The sequence below is a fragment of the Polyodon spathula genome, chromosome 16 (genome assembly GCF_017654505.1).
Source record: "Polyodon spathula isolate WHYD16114869_AA chromosome 16, ASM1765450v1, whole genome shotgun sequence".
Taxonomy (NCBI): Eukaryota; Metazoa; Chordata; class Actinopteri; order Acipenseriformes; family Polyodontidae; genus Polyodon; species Polyodon spathula.
In genome coordinates, this window is record NC_054549.1 from 6,213,153 (window position 1) to 6,235,976 (window position 22,824).

A 22,824-nucleotide genomic window follows, 5' to 3' on the forward strand; every position below is an offset into this window, starting at 1 on the left:
AATTATTAAGTAAAGTCAGAAAGGGTATAGTCCTCATTGACCGACATCACAGGCGACAGCAGGCGCGCAAGCTGCAGGAAGCCTCGAACAAGAGAAGCTGCCCCCTAGTGCTTGAGAATTGAGAATCAGTGCACATTACCAACTCATTAAATAAAACGCAAGACGCTCCGTAGCTACAGTGTGACAACAAAGACTTTTGAAGATGTTGTATGATGAGCCTAGGGAGGGCACACAAAAGAGCTGGAGGTCCCTGATGTTATTTTGCACATGAATCTTGAAATCTGACACCAAAAATTCCATTCCATGTTTTTGTACGAATCAAAAATCTATGATAAACATGTTTGTTTTCCTTAAAATGTTTAGCTCCATTGCATGCAGGTAAATAATTAGAAGGTTTCAAATATCAAATTCTGTGAATTTAGCATTATATACTGGAAAACAATGCATATTTGGAAATTACGAATTATTGTTATTTTGTTTTTTAAATTATAAATAATGTGTCCAAACAAATGGCTGATAGAAATATTATAAAGGAAAAAACACCAGATACAGTAAAACAAGAAACTGGACAGACTCAATGAATAGTTTTGTTTCGCAATCAGATGAGCGGACAATCTCGACAATAGTCGGTGTTGATTAGACACAATTAATCTCTTAATCTCTTAAAGGAATAGCACATCAAACGCGTTCTCGAGTTTTACAGTGCACCCCGGGTCTCTGTTTGGTTATCTATGCACCTTTAAGAACTCGGTAACATGCAATACAATATGGTAATTGGGCGGGTAGTTGGGCGGTACGGGATAGCAGCTGGGAGCTATTTGTACCATGTGACTGAAGGAAGCACGTCGTTTCTTTTTCTCGTTGCAGCAGCCATCGTCGTCATCATCTCACTTAATTCAAATCCATTCTGAAAAGAAATAGAATTAAAAAAGGGAAAAAACCCGGACTGGTCATGGACAGTCACGGGAATAACCCAAGGGAATAATCTTTATTTTTTTTTTTGCTTCCGTTTACTGTTTTCCTCCCCTCAGTTGATTCAGGTGAAGTAAAACGCTCTTTATTTTGTATTATGAAATATAAATGTTGTTTTATTTTCACTTTTTTTTTTAAGTGTGTACCTTTTTAAGAATTTGATTGGTTTTGCACCAAAGCCAGTGAGAAACTAACTGGGTTAGCCCAGTCGGAGAGAGAAAAAAAAAAAAAAATGTGAAAATTGTATCGGTGTTTTAGTTGTGTAGAATTATACTCTGCAAAACCACTAAGCGCACAGTAATGTGTGTTACCGTTTTAAAGAAACCATTTACCACACCTATTGTTCTTGTCTCGTAAAAATATGTTTTTGTTCTTGGTTATAACTTTAAGAATATCCTGGAATTTCTCTGTAGAACCGCGCATTTTTTAAAATAGGTTATTTTACTACTTTTGATTCTGACTGACTTGTCGTAACTAAGGGGGGACAGTGGTGTGTTTTGCAGCCGAGGTAAAGAGAGCAACAGGGAGGCTCTACTCTTAATATATTAGTAATGTACAAGGCACACGAAGCTGTCGCCAATATCGAGCACCGAGTACAGTTGTGCATGGACGCTTTTCAAAATGGATAACGTTTCGTGTGTTTTTTTTTTTTTTATGTCGTTTTTATTTTAGTCTTTTGAAATCCGCTTTGTGTTTGCAGCTTGGCGTGAAGTACTTTCGTTCTGAAAAAACAGACGTGTCGAATTGCAACGTTACATCCTCGTGTTTCATAAAATCGAGCTTTGTGTAAAATTAAAGCAACATTCAAACCAATAAACACGTGAAACCTTTACCAGAGTTACTTTAGTTTGTGTCATTATTCCACTGGTAACAATTAATATGACTGTAACAATATTTTTTGACCCTTGTGACCTAACGTTGCAGGATACTGCATTCGCTACATCGTGTTAGGTTAGTTTCAGTTTGTATATTTGAAGCAGTTACAGTACATCCTATATAGATCGCGTTGCAATAGCCAACACAATTAAACTTAAGGTGGGTGCATTGGGTCCTGTCTGATTGACTGTGCTATTGCAACTACTGCTAAAATGTGCATGGCTTGCATATTGACAGCGAGTTTAGCAGCTGATTCAGTATTTTAATCAAGGCGGTGTGCGCATAATTTAACGGTATTAATACTACTATTAAAGGTCACTGAAAACAACCAAATGGCTTCACGGATCAGCGCGAACTTTAATATTGATAAAGGACATCACAGTATTACCTGGACGCCAGAACAAATTGAGAGTGGATGCAGGTATCTGAAGAATCCTTTCAAAGCTTCGGTTTAACAAAATGCATATAACTTGAATTACGTGTGTTTTTTGCTTGTTTTAAGTCTGGTTGAGATACTACACGTAAACTTTGTATAGTAGTTTCAATACCCCCTTTCCGTATGCAGAGGACCACTCCTGAGTCCCGTTTTAAATATCAATTCTATCCGCTACAGGCTGGCTTCAGTGGCAGTTTACTGTAATATACATTGTCTGGGTGAGAGGCTCAGTGTTTATTTCGAGCCCTTGGCCGCTGGCATTCTCTCCCCCTGCTTTCTTTTGCCTACTATAAATAGCCTGTTTTTGGAGGCGAGACTGGCAGGGTCGCACCGTGAAGAGGCATTTAACACGCCAGTTATAAGTGATAAAATATTTCTGATGCAAGAAACGAGAACTTATCCAAACACTGTGGCCAGTGAGAAGGGAGGGGGAGATCCGCTAGGAGGCAGAATTTTCTCATCTCGTTTGCTTTGCTCTTTCTGAAATGTAGTTTAAGAACCAGGGTTTTCATAGAAAATGTCATTTAGTTCAGTAAATATAAAGGCGACTGGGTAGTCTGTTGCATGTTTTAGATGTTTATTAAATTACCCGATATCTGTTGGTTTAGTCTTTCACTGTTCTCATTCCTGTAGCTAGATCTCAGTAACCACCTTCCTCCCTATTTACCACAGTGCTTTGTGTTCCTAACTGTTACTTTAGAACAGTAATGCACATCCTTGCAACTTTCACTGGGTGCCTAATCGCTGTATGAACTAATTGACCAGCCATATTCTTGTGTGTTGGTTTATGGAACAAAATCCCCTGAATGCATTAGCTACTGTACAGCTTGGAGTACAGAGCTGACCTAACATGTTCTTGGTTTAGTTATTGTGCTCAGCTTCTGCATTTTGATCAGATCTATCATGTACTGTACTTTTAAAATTGTATTTAATAATCCCTTCAGTGACAGAGATTGCACAATTTGAAGTTCCCCGTCTATTCCCCTCCCAAATTGGTTCCTGAAACTTGTTTATTTTTGCGGTCACTGTAGCATTTAGCAATACCCTCCCACTCGAAATGTATAGTTTCCCTTATCGGGTGCTACAGAGATGTGCTGCCGTTCATTGAAACTGAGTGGATGTCGTGTCATCCCTTCTTGATTGCTTGATTTTCACCTCGGATGTCTGAGGAGTTGATCGGGATTAGGGAGGGAATTGCTTTGTTTAATCTAGCGGCATGCTACTCGAAACACGGCAAACTCTTCTAATCCATCTGGGTGATCGGCTAATCCTGGAGCTTTCTCAAGTGTTCTAGCTTTGCAAAATACTGGCATAACAAAGTAAGCATCCAATGTGTAAGTTCTTAATAGAAAAATACAATGCTGTGTAATTCAGGAATTGAATGTTAAACTATAGGCTATGTTTTTGACTCTTGCGTCAAGGTATGGTTTGTTTTTTTGTTTGTTTTTATTAAATCTTGGCCCAAGGGAATGAGTGATAGCAGTATTTGATTAAATATGTATTTCTCTGTGTGTCTGTCACGTTGTTAGTTGGAAAGTGAGCTAACCATGTTGACTTTGGATTCCAATGTTGTACACTCAGAACTGGGCAAGGTGAATGTGAGGCTTGTAGTGAGTAAATGAACACCCTCCTGCCTGTTCACCTGCGATTAGCATGTGGAAATGTAACCTGTCACGGCAGTAAATGAACCAGATAACAGTTTTGAAGTATTTTTACTTTTCAGTTTCATATTCAGGCCATTTCAAAGTTGGCATTGCGTGCTCGGTAGTGTGTTCTAAATATGCACTCTGAGCATTTAAGCTGCTGCAGCCAAAGAAGTTTTAAACTAGAATAGAATTCTTTCTGACCCCCTTTGTTTTATACAAATGAAAATTAATGAATTTTCTAACCTGGAACCTGACTTGACTCCTGTCTGCTCTGACAAGTGAGTCCTTAAGATTGAACTGGGTCAGGCCTGTACTGGGTTTGATGGTTTAAAATGACACATCCAGCATTACTTGTGGCTCTGATATGGACGGTACCAAGGACCGTCAAGCAGGCACAGTCTTCTCATGTTAAGAGTCCTTTCTTTGTTTTACTGACCCTGCAAGCACAGAGATTCTACAGTGGTTTTAATTGCACCACACAAGGACATTATTGGTCTTCCGGGAACTTCTATGAAGGTGATTTGTGTTCACTCAGATCCGCAATTTAGGAGGAGGGATTTGAGGAAGGGGTGGACAAAACTAAACGATGGTATCGCTTTACCTTGAGGTCAAATTATTTTATGTGTAAGTTCAGGTGTTATTAATTTAAGGGAGGAAGGGTCCAGTTATTAATCGTGTGTCTTGTACATTCATAACAACTAAACTTGATGCTCAAAGAAAATCCATGAACTACAGCGCTTTAATTGAAATTAGCAATGTGGGCGGCTTTCCTACCAGTGTGGTGGTGTGATTTCAGTTGGCTGGTAGAAAGTGCTGCCAATTTTAAGGCTTTCCAGGCTCTTGTTCAAGGAATGCTGCTGTTTTGAGTGGAAGTTCCAGGGAAGCTTGGACTTTCATCTACCTTTTTCAAATGATGTGGGGAGAGCACCCTGTAGGATATGGTTTGCTTCATTTTTTTTGTTTATTTTATTTAGGAAAAGATATTTGGGTTTGTTTGCAAATGATTGTCACAAATGGGGTTGCTTCATACCTGACCAGCTGACCTAAATATCTAGGTGCAGTATGTGTGTCTGTTCGTGATGCATGCCGTTTCCAAAATGTGCTTCCAATAATTCTACTGTGGCGTGCTGGACAACTAAAATGGTTTGGCTCTATAAATTAAATCTTGTGTCAGTCGGAAAGGCTAAGAAGTTAAGTCAAATATAGTTTGACATGTTCAGCAGGCTTCTGTGTGTTGGATGTTTTTCCATGTAGCAGGTTTCTGGCTGGAGTGCTGTGCTGTTGAATTAGCCCTGTTTAAGTCTCTCCAGAAAGACTGACTCGTGTCTGTGGGTTCCTAGGGTTTGCAGTGTCATGCTGACACGCTGCTGCACCGCATACAAGATTGAAGCGCATTCTGTACTGGGACCCAAGGTTAAATAAAGTTGGTATGAACTGACCAGGATTCTGTAATGGTTTTTTTTTTTTTTTTTTTTTATTGTAGACTGCACTAAAGTGAATTCTGGGGAAAGCAGCACAAGGCAGTGGTTTGTTTTAGATTTTTGAACTGGTTGGTAGCTTCTAAAGAACGTATTTGCTCGGCTGTCTGTCAGACTTGCAGCATCATGTCCTCAAATGCTATTTGTAGAAAGAAGAGATTTGCATTTGGCAGGAGCTTTTAAAACTGTCTTCCATTTACTTGGTAAAGTGCACTGTGTGTCCGTACACTTCAACATGCATTAACCTTTTATTCTCCTTCAGGGAGGCTTAGTTATATTTTTCTATTTGTCCCATAAACCTTCCTTTTTGGCTATGCAGACTACTCAAAACAGGTAGCATATTTCTAGATTTTTAAACTGATCTGTGTGTACTTGGGCAGGGCTCTGACAGTTGCGGTTTCTATAGAGGGTTTTTTTTTTTTATTATATAGGCCTGCTCTTCCAGGAATTGTGTGTGGAGGAAGGGTGCACTCTGCCTCAGTTGCGTGCTCTGCAGCAGATCACTGTGTGCAGGTATTGCTGTTGGTTGTCTTCAGAGATCAAACTCCCAGCTGGGTGATTTTAAATGTGTAGACATGGAGCCAGGCCAGGGATACAGTATTGATTCAGATGCTAAACAAAGATCAGTCTCGTTCTGGGTTCTGACCCCTTAATGTGCCTTAAGGACACAAGTAATGTTTTTTTTTTTTTTTTTTGTGTGTGTGTGTGTGGAGGGTCATGTTCATGCAGTACAATACGTTATTTGCTTTTTGGGGTTTCGCACTGTAACTTCTTGCCTTTTTGAACTATTTCTCTTAAAGACCCAGAAGGTGAGAGTCATTTAAATTGTGAGAAGTGCACACGGGGTTACGCAGAATTTGGTTTTGGGAGGTTGCTTACGGGATTCTCAATTGCTGGCATAGTGAATTAATTTGTGAGTGTGCCAGCGTGACCATCTGTCGGCGCTGTCTGAACGCTGTTCATTTAAATATCCGTGCGCCTGTCTGACACACACAGACTCTGCTAATAGATGCAGAGGCATTCAAAATTATGATCCCACTTAGTGGAGGGGTCACTTCCTCGCTAACCTGGATGACTGATCGTCTCAGACTGCTGTTGGAAGGCACAGCTTGGGCTTAATAAAGCCAACAATGCATATCATTGAGTTAACAGATTGACAAGGTCTGTCCTGTGTAAAAAAAAAAAAAAAAAAAAAAAAAAAAAAAAATATTGGCTTTGAGTTTAACTTGTCGGACAATTTAACTTTCATGAGATGCATGTGGTCCCAGAGCAAGCATCCCCCCACCCCCCCGCCACCATTAACATACCTTTTTGATCATACAAAAATGCTTTTAGTTCAGATTGAAAGAGAACAGATGCAGGCTGTTGGGGAGTTCATCCATTTCTGACATCCATTTCCAAACATTAGCTCCAAGTCTTAAGCAGCACCTGTGTGAATCGCTGTACTGTATGTGAGTAGCTCTTTTCACCCATAGACTTACATAATGGGTGTTTTTAATGCGGCTTGCCGGTTGAACTGTGGCTTATTGTAGCAACTGATCTAGGAATAAACAGTCTCCTTTTCCCCAGACGTCAACTGAACGAGGGTGAATTGATGTTGAAGTAACTGAATTGACTTCCTACGGTCCAGTAAAAACAAGCTGCACATGATGGTGATGGCTCTTGATTAGTGTAAAAGAATCCAAGGTGGTATTCATGATGTGGCAGGCTGGTATCTATATTGAACCTGTGTTTGAGTAGTGGTTCACTTTAAATATATATTCTCCCTCTGTATCACTTTCCAAACCTGGCATTTTTAAATAAATGCAGCTGCTTTTCGGTACTGCTGTGGTAGCTGCTACACAGCCCCATCTTTGTGACCTGTGTTTATACAGTAGGGATTCTAATTGCAGTGACTTTCCTCCCAGCTTCTGCACACGCTGCTATTGGAAAGTGCAGGGGTTCACTTGCAAACCTGTTTCTGAAATCTTCTTGCTTTAACTCAAACCTGCAGTGTTTTCCCTATTGAGGTTTCATTTTAGCGAGGTATGATCTACCCCTCAAACTCTGCACAGATACAGTACAAACATGCATTGTTTGAATCTGTGTCCTTGCTGTGCACATTTTCTGCCTGCAAGTAATGGCTGTGTGTGTGTGTGAGATTTGACAGCACAACTCCTCCAAGGGCAACAATGGCAAGATGGGTTAGTGGGGTGTTGATGCAGTTCTTTACTAACACTTGGCTGTTTTAATTATCCTTCTCTACAGTAACTTCTAACCATCCCAACTTGATGGTTAACACACAAGGCTGGTAGATTGAGAAATGCTGTGGTAGATTTTATGTACATATACTTTGTGGCATTGAAGTCTGACTTTCCTTTAAATATGCTGTGGTTTGTAAAGGGGAGTACAGTACATTCTTGGCCTGTCTAGCTAGCAGGAAGAAACTTCACCAGAAACCGGACCTGTCAAACTCAAAACTTCATTTGGAGCTGGATTACTTGCTTCCTTATTCCATACGAATGGGACCCCAGTGGCTTTGCGTGCCAGAGGCCTCCGCTGTACTGCCGCTCTGGGATTTAAGGGGGGAAGTGTCACTTAATGAAGGCTTTGGGAGGCACTGGTATAAAACTCCACTGAATTTGTTGCACTGGTGCAGCTGGTTCTTCTATTAAACCACAGTGACTCCTTGTGAGCAGGTTTTTGGGTAGGAGGGGGGAGTTCTCTAGCGAGATATTTATTCTGAAAGCCAATTTGGTTGGCTGTCTTCCCTGCTGCTTTTAGCAGGGTTTTTTTCCTAACCAGCTACAGTGCTTCAGGGCCAAAAGGTAATCCTGGGAACAGAATTATCCAGTATATCCAATTTATAATTCTGTGGCCAATATTTTCTATTTCAATAGGCTGTAAAGGAACATCAATTGATTTTGTATAAATGTGACTGGGTCTATAACTTGATGACTACAGTTGGATTGTATGACTATTCAGAACCAGTGGGTCCCCCCCCCCCCCCCCCCCCCCCAACGTAGTTTTTCTTTTGCCATGAAACCAGGATATCGTAGGGTGGCCATTTTAAAAAGAAACAAACTGTTTCCACAGCAGTTGAATAATTGGTGCAGAGGTGCACTGTGTTTGTGGTCTAATATTGACTCTGGTGTACGTCCTACAATGTACAAAGCAAGACTTTAATTCATACCTCACAAGAGCAGCTTTTACGAATATTGGTCTAGGGGGAAGAGAAGTGGGATGTTTTTAAATTTGCACAGTGAAGTCTCCACTACAGTCTGATGTACAGGGCTTTTGTAAAAGCCCTGCTATAGTACGTATAAAATTTGTTTGGACCGAGGTGGCGGAAGCTTTTGCTCCCTTTTGACTGGTATATGCAATCTCTTCCCTATGCTCCGATTTCATGCCGAAGGGAGCCCAGCAAATGCTTTAAATTGCTGCCAGGCTTGGATGTTCTTTTGGAATGACCTCACTGGTGTTGAGATTCCACATTCTACACGCCATGCAGGGAGCTCAGAATGTGCCACCCTGGTGATGGCAAAGGGAACGCTGCTGGCTTTACCCATTGCAGGACCGCAGAGGCTTTGGGGCTGCTTCAGTTACTGGTGATGTCATTCTCGGGCTGTGGTCAGGTTTGTGTGTTAGTATTGCAGAGACTGCATACTTAGCCGGTCTATTACATTTTAAATACTAGTGCAATGGGCAGTGGAAATTCACCTAATCGTAATGGAGTTAATGTCCTGCATTTTTGGAATAGTTTTATAACTTTGCTAAAAATAATCAAACGTGTATTCCTATAGAATTAGGCAAGCACAGTCGACTCCTTGTATCTACTTCATTTAAAACGTGCTTATTTGAGCACAGCTTAACATGGTGCATCATGTGATGTTGGAGCACTCCCTGTTAATTCTTTACCTTTTACCAGGTGGCATGCAAGGTGAATCGGAAAATTCTAAGGCTAGTCATAGCTATTTCACAACAGGACATGATGCACAGTATTGTAATCTCAACCTGTTAAGGGCACAGAGGTATGCTGCACAGTGATACTCCGTTTAAACCACAAGCATCAGCAACTGCTTACTGTCTGTGTGAGGTAGCCATTAAAGGTTAGAAGCAGTTTTTTTAAATGGTTAAACTTTTAGTAATCCTAACTTTTTTTTTTTTTTTTTTTTTTTTTTTTTTTTTTTTGTCAATTACCCTTGCTAAGCAGGTACAGCTTTATTGCTTGTAAAGACTTGCCATTTTATTCTTGCATGCACCAATTGCATTCTTTGGCAGGTTAATTTACAGGCACTAGATTACTTCTGCATTGTTCGTCAGACAACAGCGAAAGGGTTACAAATGATTAGTCTGCCAGCTTTTTGCCCAATATGATCCTTCATGGTTTTAAACCTCCATGCATTTATTTGACTTTCCTAGTTCAGTAACCACAAATGTGGCAGAACTTCTCACCCGCTACATTCCATGTCCTGCACCTTCCTCTGCAGACATTCTGCTGTGAAATCAAGGGGGTGTTTAAGAGGTGGATTTTTTCCTTCTAGCTGGTGGTTCATGGTCCTCTTGCAAAAACACCCAATGACATGAATTTTTTTAAATCTGGGGAATTTCAAACTTGGTAATGTTAACCCCTTCAGCTTCAGTAATGCTTAGTGTTCTGTGCTAAGCAATGGAAACAAAGCATGATGGATCAAGGGGTAAACGGGGCTTTGTAATGGGCCCTTTTGTTTAACTTCAATGCTGTGGCAAGGCTTTCTTGCTGTTTTAAACCCTTTCCCATTAGAAGTGGTTAGACAAGCACACCTGCTGGTTTCTACTTGCTTAGGGAGGGGGAATATTGTGAAGTTGAACAGCTTTTGCATAAAGCGTCTTCGCTCTTTGTCAAAAAAAAGAGCACAAATTTGCATGCATAATTTCAATCCCTGGAAATTAAAATGCCAATCTGAATAGGTTTGTCAAAGTTTGAGTCCTGTAGACTTTAGTTCTGGAAACGCATGTATTAAACACACAGGCTCTCATTAAGATAAATTGAGTACATATGAATAATTACTCCTATAGGGCTAAATTAATCATTTTAGAAGTGGTAAGCTTGTTTTTTTTTTTTTTTAATTGCTACATTAGTAGCTAGACATCCGTTGTTGTCACTTCTTGCAAAAGAGTGGAACTTCTCTACTACAACAGTTTTGTATTGCCACAAGGCTGTGAAAGTGTTGCGGTATACATTGAATTGCTCAAATGTATTTGGTGGGGTGATGTTTGTAAAGTGCATGATTTAAGTCGTGTTCATAGTTGGTGTTCCTGGATTTAAGGAGCATGGACTGCAAGAATGAATCTGTAAACCAGGCGGGTATGTAATATTTCAGTCTAGCAGTGTTCTGGAGGTCGCTTTTAGATGTTCTATTGTGGGTTAGCTGAAATTCTGCGTTTCAGGCATGCAGCATTGGATTTGCCAGTTGCAACCGAATTCTAATCCAGGCTGTTTCTCCAGATTGTTGTAACTTTTTTTTTTTCCCCCCCAGTGTAACACAGGAACCATTCAGATCAGTTTTCAGATCAGTCAGAGCATAACGGAAGCTTTACCCTGGCAGGAGATGGGGCATGTTTAGGTTGCACAGCGCCCAATTGGGACCACAACATGAAACACTGGCACTAGTGTTCTCTTCCAGACATCTTACCAGCGGGAAGGAAACAAATTGACCTGAACTGCTGTCTGTGCTTTTTTGGATTCATTTTTACAAAGTGCTTCTCATTGGGAGGTCAGACTGATTTAAGATCCTGTCTAGCTCAAGCAGTTAAACTTTTGCATTCTGTTTTCTGCTGTTCAAATGGAAACCACCACTTCTCCTTTTCCATTAAATCTGCAACTACAGATCCCTGGCTGAGGGCATGACAATTGTCGCTATGGTTTGCAGTCTGCTAGATTAAGGGCTTGGTGGTTTACAGTACTTTATTATGTCATTTACTTTAACTGTCTGTGCAAGCTTGCACTAAAACAAAACATTGGTGACTTTATCCTGACAACCACTGATTGACTTGCTGGGCAGTGTTGCCAAGGAGAGAGGAGTCATTTAACCGGTCTAGTCAGTAGGTGAGTTTCACCAAGTGTAGTTTAGATTTTTCGTTCTTGGTGCAAACCACTTTCTATAGTGGTGCGAGGGAGCGGGGGAATTCTCTGACTATGGAGGTGTAAAATGCTTTATCTGGTTGACCAGGTGTGTCTGAAACTGAACTAGAGCAAATCAATTTGACTCTGCAACATTTTGGTAAAAGCTTAATTTCCTAGACGTATGGTGCTTGGTTTGTGTGGTTCCTGAAGCTGGGGGAGGGTGTGCTATTTAAGAATAAAATGAAGCACTAATTTTTCAATTGGCCTTCTCATAATCCTTGCCTTATGTTAATTACCCACTGCAAATAAGTTAATTTTCTTAGAGACACTTGGTTCATTCTGCCTATTTCAAGGTAATGCTTCAGATATTGTCTTTTGGTTCCGTGCAGAATTTTTTAAAAGGCAGTGTTGGTACAGAGTGAAAACTTTTGAATCTGCTTTTTAGAGTCATCCTACATGACCCAGTAGTTTGAGACATTATCTGTATAAAATGTAACCAGACTGCCATGTTCATAGCCGTTGCCTAATAACTGATTTTTAGGTATTGCTTCCTGTTGGGCAGTAATAAGTATTCATTTCTTTCTGCCTGTGTAAATTAAGTGACTTGCATACAAGTAAGGTGAAACATACTCCACCAAGTTGGAGTATTTGAACACATGGCTAATTTTGAAAACAATGCGGTTTTAAGAATACACTGACTGCTGCTTTTTACTTTTAATGCTTCCGTTCCTTGAGTAACGGAAGAGGCACTGAACTCTGACACACCCCCACCCTTTGAACTGTGCTGGTGTCTGGTATGCATTAACAAATCCTTTTTGTGGAGGTTGTTGACTTGTGTGACAACCAGTTTGTCTGGAACGGGTGCATTAACTAACTGCAAGGAGTTAAGGCTGGAGGAATGTGTGGCTGTCTGGAAGGTTCAGTAGCCTGTTGGTAACCCAGAATGCCATGTTCTTCCTGATCACTTTAGAGTGTGGTGGGGAAACTTGCAAAATAGAAGTTTTAAATTTTGTTTTCAGAGGTTGGTTTGGTTTTGCTGTTCTTGAATTGCTGATCCTGATCACTTTCTCATGTTCAGATTACTCAAAATGCCAGAAATACTTTTGGTGCATAGATTTCTGGTATGATTTTTAGAATGAATTGACATCCAATTTTTTTTTTTTAAAAAGGCGTTCTTTGCTTTTGCTCCATTTGTATCTCGCTGAATTATCTCCCATCCAATCCCTGGCTGTATACTGTGCTCACAGCATGGCAGTTGATGTGACTTGAACAATTTAAAAATGCATACCAGGGTGAAAGGACGTTCTTGTACTTCATCTTTGGAATTCCCTACCACCGTTGGGCAGATGAGCAGGATCTGTTCCTGTTTTAAAACTAGTTTGGAAAACCTGTCTGGTTTGAAAAATGTATTTCCTGGTACATTTCCTGAAGGTTACACCCTTAGTGTTAAATATGATGAGTGTTTTGAGAGGACCTGGTCTTAAGGTGCTATATAAGTGCAATGTTTTCCTTATACCTGACCTGAGCAACTTTGGTGCCCAATGATTCTATTACTTTTAAGTGGAGATTGTTGCATGCAGTTTTATGATGTGTCGGTTATTTATTGCTCACATTTTTGTAGGGCTTTCCTTGTCTTGGTGACTCTGTGTAACAGGAATATAGCACTGGAAACTCTGAACCCTGATCCACAATGTGAAGAGCTCCTGTCTGGTATTGAATGTACACTGCAGGAGTGTCATTGTTTTACCAGAATTCAGTCTCAAGCGTTCTGCACTACAAGCTCCTCCTGGGCTGTATCTGCCTCTGGAAACTAAGTGACTGTCCTGTTTTTTCTACAGCAGTTGTGGATGTCTGGTTTCTTTCCTGCGTGTACTGTCGGAGTAGGAGAAAAGGAACGGTTCTGAAGGAGGTTATTTCAGACATGTTTTGTGCAGGTGGTCCCTTCTGCCTGTGAAAGGCTTTCATGTGGTTTTTTGATCTTTTGGGTACCTGTGTGCAGAAACTTTTCTTGTGCAAGCAACAAGAGAGCGGACTAGTCTATCCTTTTTCAGCTGAGGTATGGTAAACAATCTGGATCTGTAGAAAGGAGATTGCTTCAAAACCGATGCTGCCAAGGTCATTTCAGTGCAGAAGCATTTGCTCTGTACAGATTAGTGCAGCAAATTTTAATATTTGATTTGAAGTAGGTCATAAACATTGTATGCTTTTAATCTCCAACTCGCTAATGCTCCTGTTTTTTTGTTTTTTTTCCCCCAAAAGCTTAAGATAGATCCTAGTTAAGATACTGACATGCTTGCAGAGACTTGCCTGTCCTGAAATGCTGAGATTTCTTGGCTTGTACCACTTTGGACTGCCAGCCAAACTTTGCCAGTTATGGTTTCCTTTTAAAAGGATGCAGCTGATTTCCCCCCTCCCCTTTTTGTTTCCGGCCAGACATTTAATATTGCTTTTCCTATTCTCCTCAGACTAGACGAGGCCTTTTTAAAGGAAATGGTCGTGTGTGTTCTGAACCCAAATTCACTGAAACTGAACTGAAGCAGTCCAGGTGCTGCATTGATGGCTACGTCAAGCGGAGCATAGAGTTAACAGCTGCTCTCTTCACTGGATGCACGGCGCTCCTGTCTAGAATTCCAAACGCCCCTTCACAATCCTTTTCTTAACAGGATAATTAATAGGAAAATAGACTTGTGATTGTACAGCTGCTGTCCAGGATTTAATTTGCTTTCTGTTTTTACCTGTAGTAACCTTTTAATAATCCACCCCACAACTACTGTATGTGTATAACACTTTCTTTTTTAGTGTTGTCTTATCTTGTGAACCTAGGTTGGAATTCCAGTGGCATACATATTGATTGACAGTTAATAGCATTTTATTGTACATCTAGTCCTGGTTAAGGTCTAGATGTACAATAAAATGCTGTTAACAGGGTAAAGGTTGGTTATCTAATAATTAACTAGCATTTTTGTTTTTTCTCTCTACAATCTCTCTTTAGGTGATTGACTGGCCCCCTCTTTGACCCAGTGTCATAGCAACCTGCATAGAACTTGCTGACACCCACCAACTGATTTGGAGGATAAGGTGGTGGAGGCGGAGTTACTGGCTTTTATAGGGGAGAAGTGGGCAGCTTGAACATGGGGCAGAAAGTTCCAGGAGGGATTAAGACCGTCGATATGAGGGACCCGGCTTTCAGACCGCTCAAGCTTGAGCTGCAGGCTCTCGACTACACCAAGCCTGCACGATTGGACATGCTTTTAGACATGCCGCCTGTTCCTCACTCGGTGCAGCTGCTGCACTCGTGGAACAATGACGATCGCTCCTTAAACATCTTTGTAAAAGAGGAAAACCCGTTAATATTTCACCGGCATCCGGTGGCGCAGAGCACAGATGGGATCAGAGGTAAAGTAGGATACACCAGAGGACTTCACGTGTGGGAGATCTGCTGGGCAATGCGACAGAGAGGCACGCATGCGGTAGTGGGAGTTGCAACGTCGGAAGCTCCTTTGCATTCGGTAGGATACACGGCACTAGTCGGGAATAACCACGAATCCTGGGGCTGGGATCTCGGGAGGAACAAACTGTGCCACGACGGCAAGAATCAACCGTGTAAAACGTACCCAGCTTTCCTGGAACCTGACGAGACCTTCATTGTACCAGATTCCTTGTTGGTGGTGTTGGACATGGACGAGGGGACGCTCAGTTTTATTGTGGATGGACAGTATTTAGGAGTTGCTTTTGCGGGACTGAAGGGTAAAAAACTCCACCCTGTAGTAAGTGCTGTCTGGGGTCACTGTGAAATCCGAATTCGCTACATAAATGGACTTGATCGTAAGTATTTGGGAGCATTGCTCTGACTGAATCGTGTGCAAATACATTTCCAGGGGTGGTCATTCCATCTGCTAGCAAGGGCCTGCATTACATCAGATGGAAGTACAAACTGCAACACGATTTAAAGTAAATTCCAACACTGTTTTCCGCTTAAGGGGGAGACATTTATACTTTTCCGTTTGTGGCATTAGACTTTTTTTTTTATCCTGTACATTGTGTTCTCCAGTGCATGCTTCAGGCACCAGATAGCTTCTGACTTTAGATTACTGTATTAAATCTGAGAATCCTTTACAGAAAGGAACCTCTAACTAAACTGCTGACCTTGGGCACACTGCTTGCTCATCACTGGGTAGGGCCTTGTGGTCTGTCTGGTGCAGCTGTGCTTGGGTTGAATTTGTATCCAGTTTTGCAAAGTCTGTTACCACACACACACACACACACACTTTGTGGTCCCCTGCCCATAGTCTTTCAAGGGCTGAAGTGGCTAAATGGAACTTTTAAAGGAGCTTTCTTAATTGGATTACCAGTGTATGATGCTCTGTAATCTAAAGGGTGCTGCTCTGGCTAATTCAGTTTCTTGATGTGATGTGCAGTAGAAAAAGCAGATTTAAATTCAGAAGATAATTGGTGTAGAAGCAAATACACAGCATTTTAAAATCCTACTCTTCTAGACTTTTTCAAGCATTAAAGGTATGGTTTAAATAAACTGCTTGCAAAGCATGTAAAAAAGCAGCAGCATAAACATGGCATATAGCTTTAAATGAGTTTGGAATTCTACTTGATATTGGGTAAGGGTTGTGAAATAGTTTGCATTATCAGCCTGGGGCGCTAGTTTCAAGGAATATGTGCTTAGCAACCTTGTACACTTTGACCCAGGTGTTTCACAATAGGGTTTGGTAGAATTTCCCCTTTTTTTTTTTTTTTTTTTTTTTTGTGGCAGGTTAGGTCGGGTCTTTTGTACTTGAACCCTTTTTAACGCTGTACAGTAATTGAGGCTTTGTCTGGAGGGGAGAAACTAAATTGGTTTGGTGCTCACCTGTACAGCTTGAAATGGTGTGTTTTTGTTTGAGAATTATTTTTTAATGATTACTTGGTGCCACCAAGATCCAACCCATTTGTTTGTAACCAAGAAAGGTGATTTTTAGGGTGTGGCACTCAGGATGATGTCATTTCTATATAGAAAGCCAGCACCCAGTAGTTTTTAAAGAGAAATGACATACCTGTTTTACTGTGATTAACAAATATCCGCCTTTGCCATAGAGAGAGCTCTTCAATCTTGTTTGGATGTAAATAACTGTGCCAACCACAGCTTTTAGGATTACTTGTTGCAATCAATATTAACAAAGCCTAGCATTGTGCTGTGACCTCCTTTTTTTTAAATAGATTTGGGTTGGGTGTATGTAAGGATAAGGTGTAACCAACAGGCTAGGTTATGCTTGTTGTGGGTTGCAGGGTGTCAGATTTAGTAGGTTCTTTTTTATTTCTCAAAATTCTAGTCCTTGGTTTTTCAATAGTTGAATTCTGGAACGGAGGTAAAACAAATGATACACAGTTCAGAACGTAGCCACATACAAACAAACAATCTTGAAACGTTACTGTAGGTTTAACCCTGGTGGACCCTTCAGCGCAGTCAGGTGAGCTTGATGAGAGGGTCAAGAGTACATGGGTTTAAATACAAGCCAAAGCCCGACACCTTGTCTGTGGGAACCTGCATGTTGGGGGTGATGGTGTTTTAACAGCTATGCCCCAATCTGCTCTGTATAGGGGAAATGGCACCTCAAACCGGAGTCTTCCACCCGCGTTTAAAGGGTACTTGCTTCCAAGTAACCAGATCTTGTATTGTTTCCCCAGACAGACAAGGCCTTTGCTGGTGTGTGAGATTAGTGGGGAGAGAATAAAGGATTTATTCCTCCGTACTATAACAAGAACATTGTAAAATGGTCACAATTAATACAATGTTTAACATCTTACAATGCCGTGTTTTATGATGCATGGTCATGTAAAAGCTAATCCTATTTTTAAACACTGAATTATAACGCCTGTAATTGGGAAATATTGGTATTCTGAAAACGTCCCTACCAATCTCTCTCCCGCTCTATAGAGAACTCCAGGGGTGAGCTGAGAGGCTGTGAACATGGGCTGGCCTGTTTTAGGTTGGGTGGCAGGGGTCTCAAACTCCAGTCCTTAACTTCTCAATTAACAGAATTGATCTAATGGGTCATTTTTTTTTGTTTGTTTTATACAGTTGATTTTTTAAAAAGCACTTGATTCATGGTACACTACTATGAAACATTGAGTCCTGGAGAGAAGTGCTTAATTGTGTCCCATGTAATCAAATTTGGACCAACAGAAGTAATTGAGAGTACAGCTGGAATGAAAGCCTCAAGATACTGCAGCCCCTCCAGGAACCTGGTTTGAGACCCTGGGTTGGAGGTGCTGTTGCACATTCATATAGCAAGCTTAACTGAAGATTGAAAATAAATGAAAGCACACTACTGTGAACAGTGGTCCTGTTTGTGCATACAACACTAACCAAAGCACTCTTTTTTTTTTTTTTTTTTAAGTTTTCTAAACTATTTTTTGTTTTATTTTATAGAAACATTGAAATTGGCTTCCACTACCAGTTTCAGTACAAATACTGGAATGCAATGAATGGTATTTCTTGAACTTTGCTTTTGGAACATTTTGGTTAATCAACCTGCGTCTCCTCCTGTTTTAAACAAGGATTTTTTGCCGTTTTAACATGTCAAGCACTTGCTGTATATTGAGTTATCATGTAGTTTAGTTTATTGGCTGGGGAGGGCTGTGTTCTGTTTGTGCCCTTGGCTATGGATTTTTTTAAAAACAATATTGATTGCTGTTTCTGGGGAAAGCTGGAGCCTTTGCTTGTCCCACTCTTTAGCGTTCCTGTTGGATTGAACTCTTTAAAAGTCGGCGTCTTCCAAAAGTGTATTAAACCATTTTGCAAGGCCAGTGGTGTGCGAACCCAAAGCATTACAAAATACCATGGTTATCTTTACGCTGAAGGAACATTAGGTGGAATATCAAGCTTTGAGCGTTTTCTGTCTGAAACCTTGTGATAGTTTAACAGATATGCTGCTAAGTTCATGCATGGTAAACCATTTGAATGCATTGCTCCAGCTTTTGAATATTCCATTCTGTTCAATGCAAGTGCCAAACTGAGAGCATTTGTTATGTGCTATAAAATTACAAATGAAATGCTGCTTCTAAATGAGATTTGGCAGTGACTACAGTTCTTGTAACATTTAAGAAATGTAATTGCTGTCTTAAGTAATCCAAAGATCTTTTCAAAGACATACTTACTGTTAATGGCTCTCAATGTAGATATTGGGTATAATACACTGCATGTTGATTTAACTTGACAAGACACATTTCTCCTGGGGTGTAAAGGTTTAAAGTGAGCAAAGCAAACACTACAAATAGATGCCTTCTATTTACACAGTTTGCTGGTTTAGAAGATAACTGGCATTTTGCATTTAATGAATATTTAACAGGTTTATTTACAACCCCAAGAGCTCAATAAATAATTAACCTTGACCGGAGCTACTGATGAGAATTATTTATGGCAAAGTGCTTGTGGGGTGCTGCGTAACTGAAGTTTTCTAACCTGTATTGATACTACAGTATATTCCAGAGTCAGATGTGTGCATTGCTCTAAGATTACATTTTAGATACAGTTCTTCTGAAGAAGAGGGAAAGGTGGGTGATTGAGCTGAATGTTCTAGGATGTTACTTTTGGCTTTGATTACCTCAGCAGCCCATTAACAGGCAACTTTGGAAAAGGGTTATCGCTGCTACAATTGCACAGCAAACCTGAAGGCTTTCACTGTTTACATAGTGCAGCACTGAGTGGGAGTTCTGATCCCTGGCAGGCTTCCCTTATCATGAAGGTTGAGCACACAGTACTTAAAGGCTGTGAACCCATTGTAATGCTGCCTGCAACAGTCATTGATGCACTTTTGTTGGAGCGGACTTGACTGTAGTACTGTGTAGAGTTGTGATTATTCCAGAAGTGGGCTAATGCCTGTACTCGAAGTAGAAGTACTGAACATTGGAAACGGTGCATCCATCAATTAGTTTGGCAAACCAGTAACCATCGACAATTTCAACAGGAACAAACTGAGCACCTGTTGAGACTCCCAAAATATCAGGCAAACATTTTACCAAAGAATGTGTAATGCCCCCTTGCTTGTTATCTCTTTGCGTGCCTTGGGATATATTGCACTGAAATTATTGTACTTTCCCGAGCATCCCAACCCCTTTATTTCAGCATTGGTTCTCTAGTGTAGTACAAGGTCTGTATATCGGATTCATCTCCGTACTGTCAATTGAGTAACGTGACATTGCTTCAAGGGACAAACGGCAAAGACACAACGATGTGGTAAATTCAATCCTGTCACTGTAGTAAGATCAGATGTGTCATGAACACTTGGCTGGCTGGTGATTTTTATCAGCACATTTCCTATTTAATGGTGTTTTGAAAACCTAACAAAGGCTTAGTGTCTAGTAAGTGGCCAGAAGTTTGTCAGATTCACGATAGTAAGATGGGCAGTTACTAGCAATTACACTGTAGTGATGCTGTATGTGGGGGAGGGGGGATGCATCTAGTGGAAGTGTAATGGTACAGTACATTCCGGAGTCAGGTGTTTTGATATTTGAAGGCAGTAGAAACCATAAACCTGCAGGATTGTTCAGCTGTGTGAAATTGGAGCTTTACAGTCTCGGTCCACTGGCAGATGTTCTCTTTAATTCCAAGGCTGATGTGCACATATCCAGGCGAATAATGGTTAATCCCATAATGAACAAAGTGTATGATGCATAGTCTTAGTATTTTGAAACTGCCACTAGCACCTTTTTGGGAGGTGGGGTCCAATCAGTCCTGGAGGGCCATTCCACTTGGTTTAACAGAAATGATAAACGGGTTATTCAACTGTGCTGCAACGAGGTTGAGGCTGTGAGGATTTATGTGCATAAATTAACACTGACCTAGAAAGACCATGACCAAAATGGTGCCATTCTCTATCAAACCTTCTTTTATCTGAAGCACAACTTTGTACTTTTGTGATCCCTATCTTAGTAAATGCTGGAAGCTTATATCGCTGTTTTCAGTTGAAAGCTTTGACATTTTGCTTGCCTGTAGCATCCTTCTAGACTGGTGCAGTGTTGTGTATATCAATTCAAGGCATTGTGAAATGCTGCTACTTCAAATTTTAAAAGGTTTTGAACGATTGCAGCCTGATTTTTCTTGTATTAGGAACCCATTAACTGTTAATTGCTGTACTTTTTTTAAAAAGGAGCACTATCCTTGACCCAAAGTATAGAGTACTCTCGATCAAGCTACCAGCTATGCTTCTCTCTCGTGGTTACTTAGCCCAACCCTGCATTTTGAGAGAACAACAAAAGTTGTACTGAGATCACTGCCTTATTAGCAAGCCTAAAACCCATTCTCTCGTTTAACTCACCCTTGCTCTCTCTCTTCTTGCAGCTGAACCTCTGCCACTGCTGGACCTCTCTCGTCGTTCGGTGCGGGTCGCCCTGGGGAAGGAACGCTTGAATGAAATCCATGCACTCCCCTTGCCAGCGTCCCTTAAGAACTATCTACTCTACCAATGATTGGAGTGCCTGTGGTAGAACCAGCTGGGCTGTGCGGGAGACGGGCACCAGAAGCCGCTGTCCCTCTATGGTTTGCTTGTCGTCTTTTAACCAGGTCCTTGGTGACTTCCCACCTCTTCAGCCTATTTATTTGCTCAATGGACATTCGTTGCCACAAACGCCACTCGAACTGCTACTTTTCCTTGTCGTCTTGTATTTTAGTTCTTATTGTGGCTTGCTCAAACGTGGATCTTTTTTTTTTAAACAAATTTGGGCTTGACAGTTAACTGCTGTGGAGCTTGAAAACAGAACGATGATGGCATCCATGTCTGTTTGTAACTGAGAAATGGCTTGCTAAGATTCCAGTTTTGGGGGTGGGGGGTACATTTTATCACCTTTTTAAATAGGGCTAGTTTTATTTGTGGGGTGTCATTTTCTCAATCCAGCGAGAAACCAGGTGGACAGTTGGCAGTGTTTTTGTGGATTCCTGTCAATGAGTAGTTGGTTAGCGTCTATCAATATGGTTTTGCTATTTTAAGGGTCGATGCATTCTCGAATGGTAGGGATGCCTCCCTGTTTTTTTTTTTTTTAAAACCAGGTACTTTAGCCGATTAGAGCTTTTAGAAAGCCTACTTGTCCTGCAAATTTAACTTTTCGAACACATGCTCTAGTTCCAGAAAGTTTTTTCCAGGTAGTTCTGCTTATTGTTTTGTGTTGCGTGGAACTCCAAAAATAGTTGAGGAATTTCTTCCAGGTTGTATGAAACTCCCAGTCTGACTAATTCTAGGGGCATGAACACCAATGGAAAGACTGGAAAAGGAGCTACTCAAAATGAATATTGTTTTGCTCATTGGGTCACCCACAGCGCCATGTTGGCTCTTGCAATATGCAAGCTCTACTTGAGGCAGGGCATTGTATTGACGAGTTTAAAGAAGTCGCATTCAGGGAGTTGATGCCTCGGAAGTAGTCCCATGATTCAGGTATTCTGCAGGGCTCTGCAATGCTCAACTTTGTATTGGAATACAAGGTGTTTTTATTTCCTTATGGTGCCTGTGTGGTAGACACTACAACTAAGACGTCAATCAAGAATCCTCCTGCCCTGTCTTAATTTTAAAAATGAATCCAGCACACTTGGATGTTCTGGCATGACACTTAAACAAATGAAAAGGAGTTTGCTATTGATTTTTTGTTTTTAACTGTGCCTGTAAAGAAGTGCAAGGTTTTTAATTTTGGCACAAAGGATTTAAGTTTTATATATGTCCAGCTGCTGCAGAGTGAGACTGACCCTTTCTGCAAGGGTCCAGAATGGTTCAGCGACAAGAAATTTGATTCTTGGGTCCAAAAAACAAACTTATTACTGTCCTGCAGACCTTTTTAATTAACTGTCCCAGGGAACAGGTGATTAAGTTGCACACATGATCTTTGTATGTATCTTTTGTTGTATTGTCACCACTGTGAATCCTCCATGTTTGTCCGGTTGTGACGCTTGTACACAGTCCTGATTTTCTGGGTCTTTAATCTGTGTTACTCATTTTCCAGGCCTGTACAGTTGGATCTTTTAATTTCCTTTTTATTATATGCTGTAGATAATGTTTGTAACTACCTAATAAAGTTTATTAAGTTAACACCGGACTCCGTCAATGAAGTGGAAATGTATTGATGCAATGGGAGTTTATTATAAGGCAGGGGGGAAGTTGGAATGGGCTGCTCTTAATCTACAGAGTATTCAGAGTCTGCAGTTATGGTTCCCCCAAATCTATTCTGAAATGGGGACGCGTAATATAATGCAAAGCTGGTGTACTGTAAGGTTCGTTTAATGAACTCCTAAACTAGATTTTGTAGGGTAGTATATTGGGGGAATGAGAGAACAAGGGAAATGGTAGACGGTAAATT

General features: G+C 40.8%; 1 protein-coding gene across 4 annotated transcripts; it reads left to right on the plus strand.

Annotated features, from left to right (window-relative positions):
- The first annotated feature begins 814 nt into the window (after nt 1-814).
- On the plus strand, nt 815-22,556 carry LOC121329115 (SPRY domain-containing SOCS box protein 1-like). Of its 4 annotated transcripts, none has more exons than XM_041274473.1 (3): nt 815-1,040; nt 14,486-15,318; nt 20,825-22,556. In XM_041274473.1, the coding sequence occupies exons 2-3, from the start codon at nt 14,625-14,627 to the stop codon at nt 20,950-20,952; spliced, it is 822 nt and encodes a 273-aa protein (XP_041130407.1). In that variant the 5' UTR covers nt 815-1,040; nt 14,486-14,624; the 3' UTR covers nt 20,953-22,556. The 4 variants fall into 4 exon arrangements, with proteins under 4 accessions (XP_041130407.1, XP_041130410.1, XP_041130409.1 ...); XM_041274476.1 differs by lacking the exon at nt 815-1,040 and adding an exon at nt 2,206-2,269; XM_041274475.1 differs by lacking the exon at nt 815-1,040 and adding an exon at nt 3,362-3,618.
- The last annotated feature ends 268 nt before the right edge of the window (nt 22,557-22,824 follow it).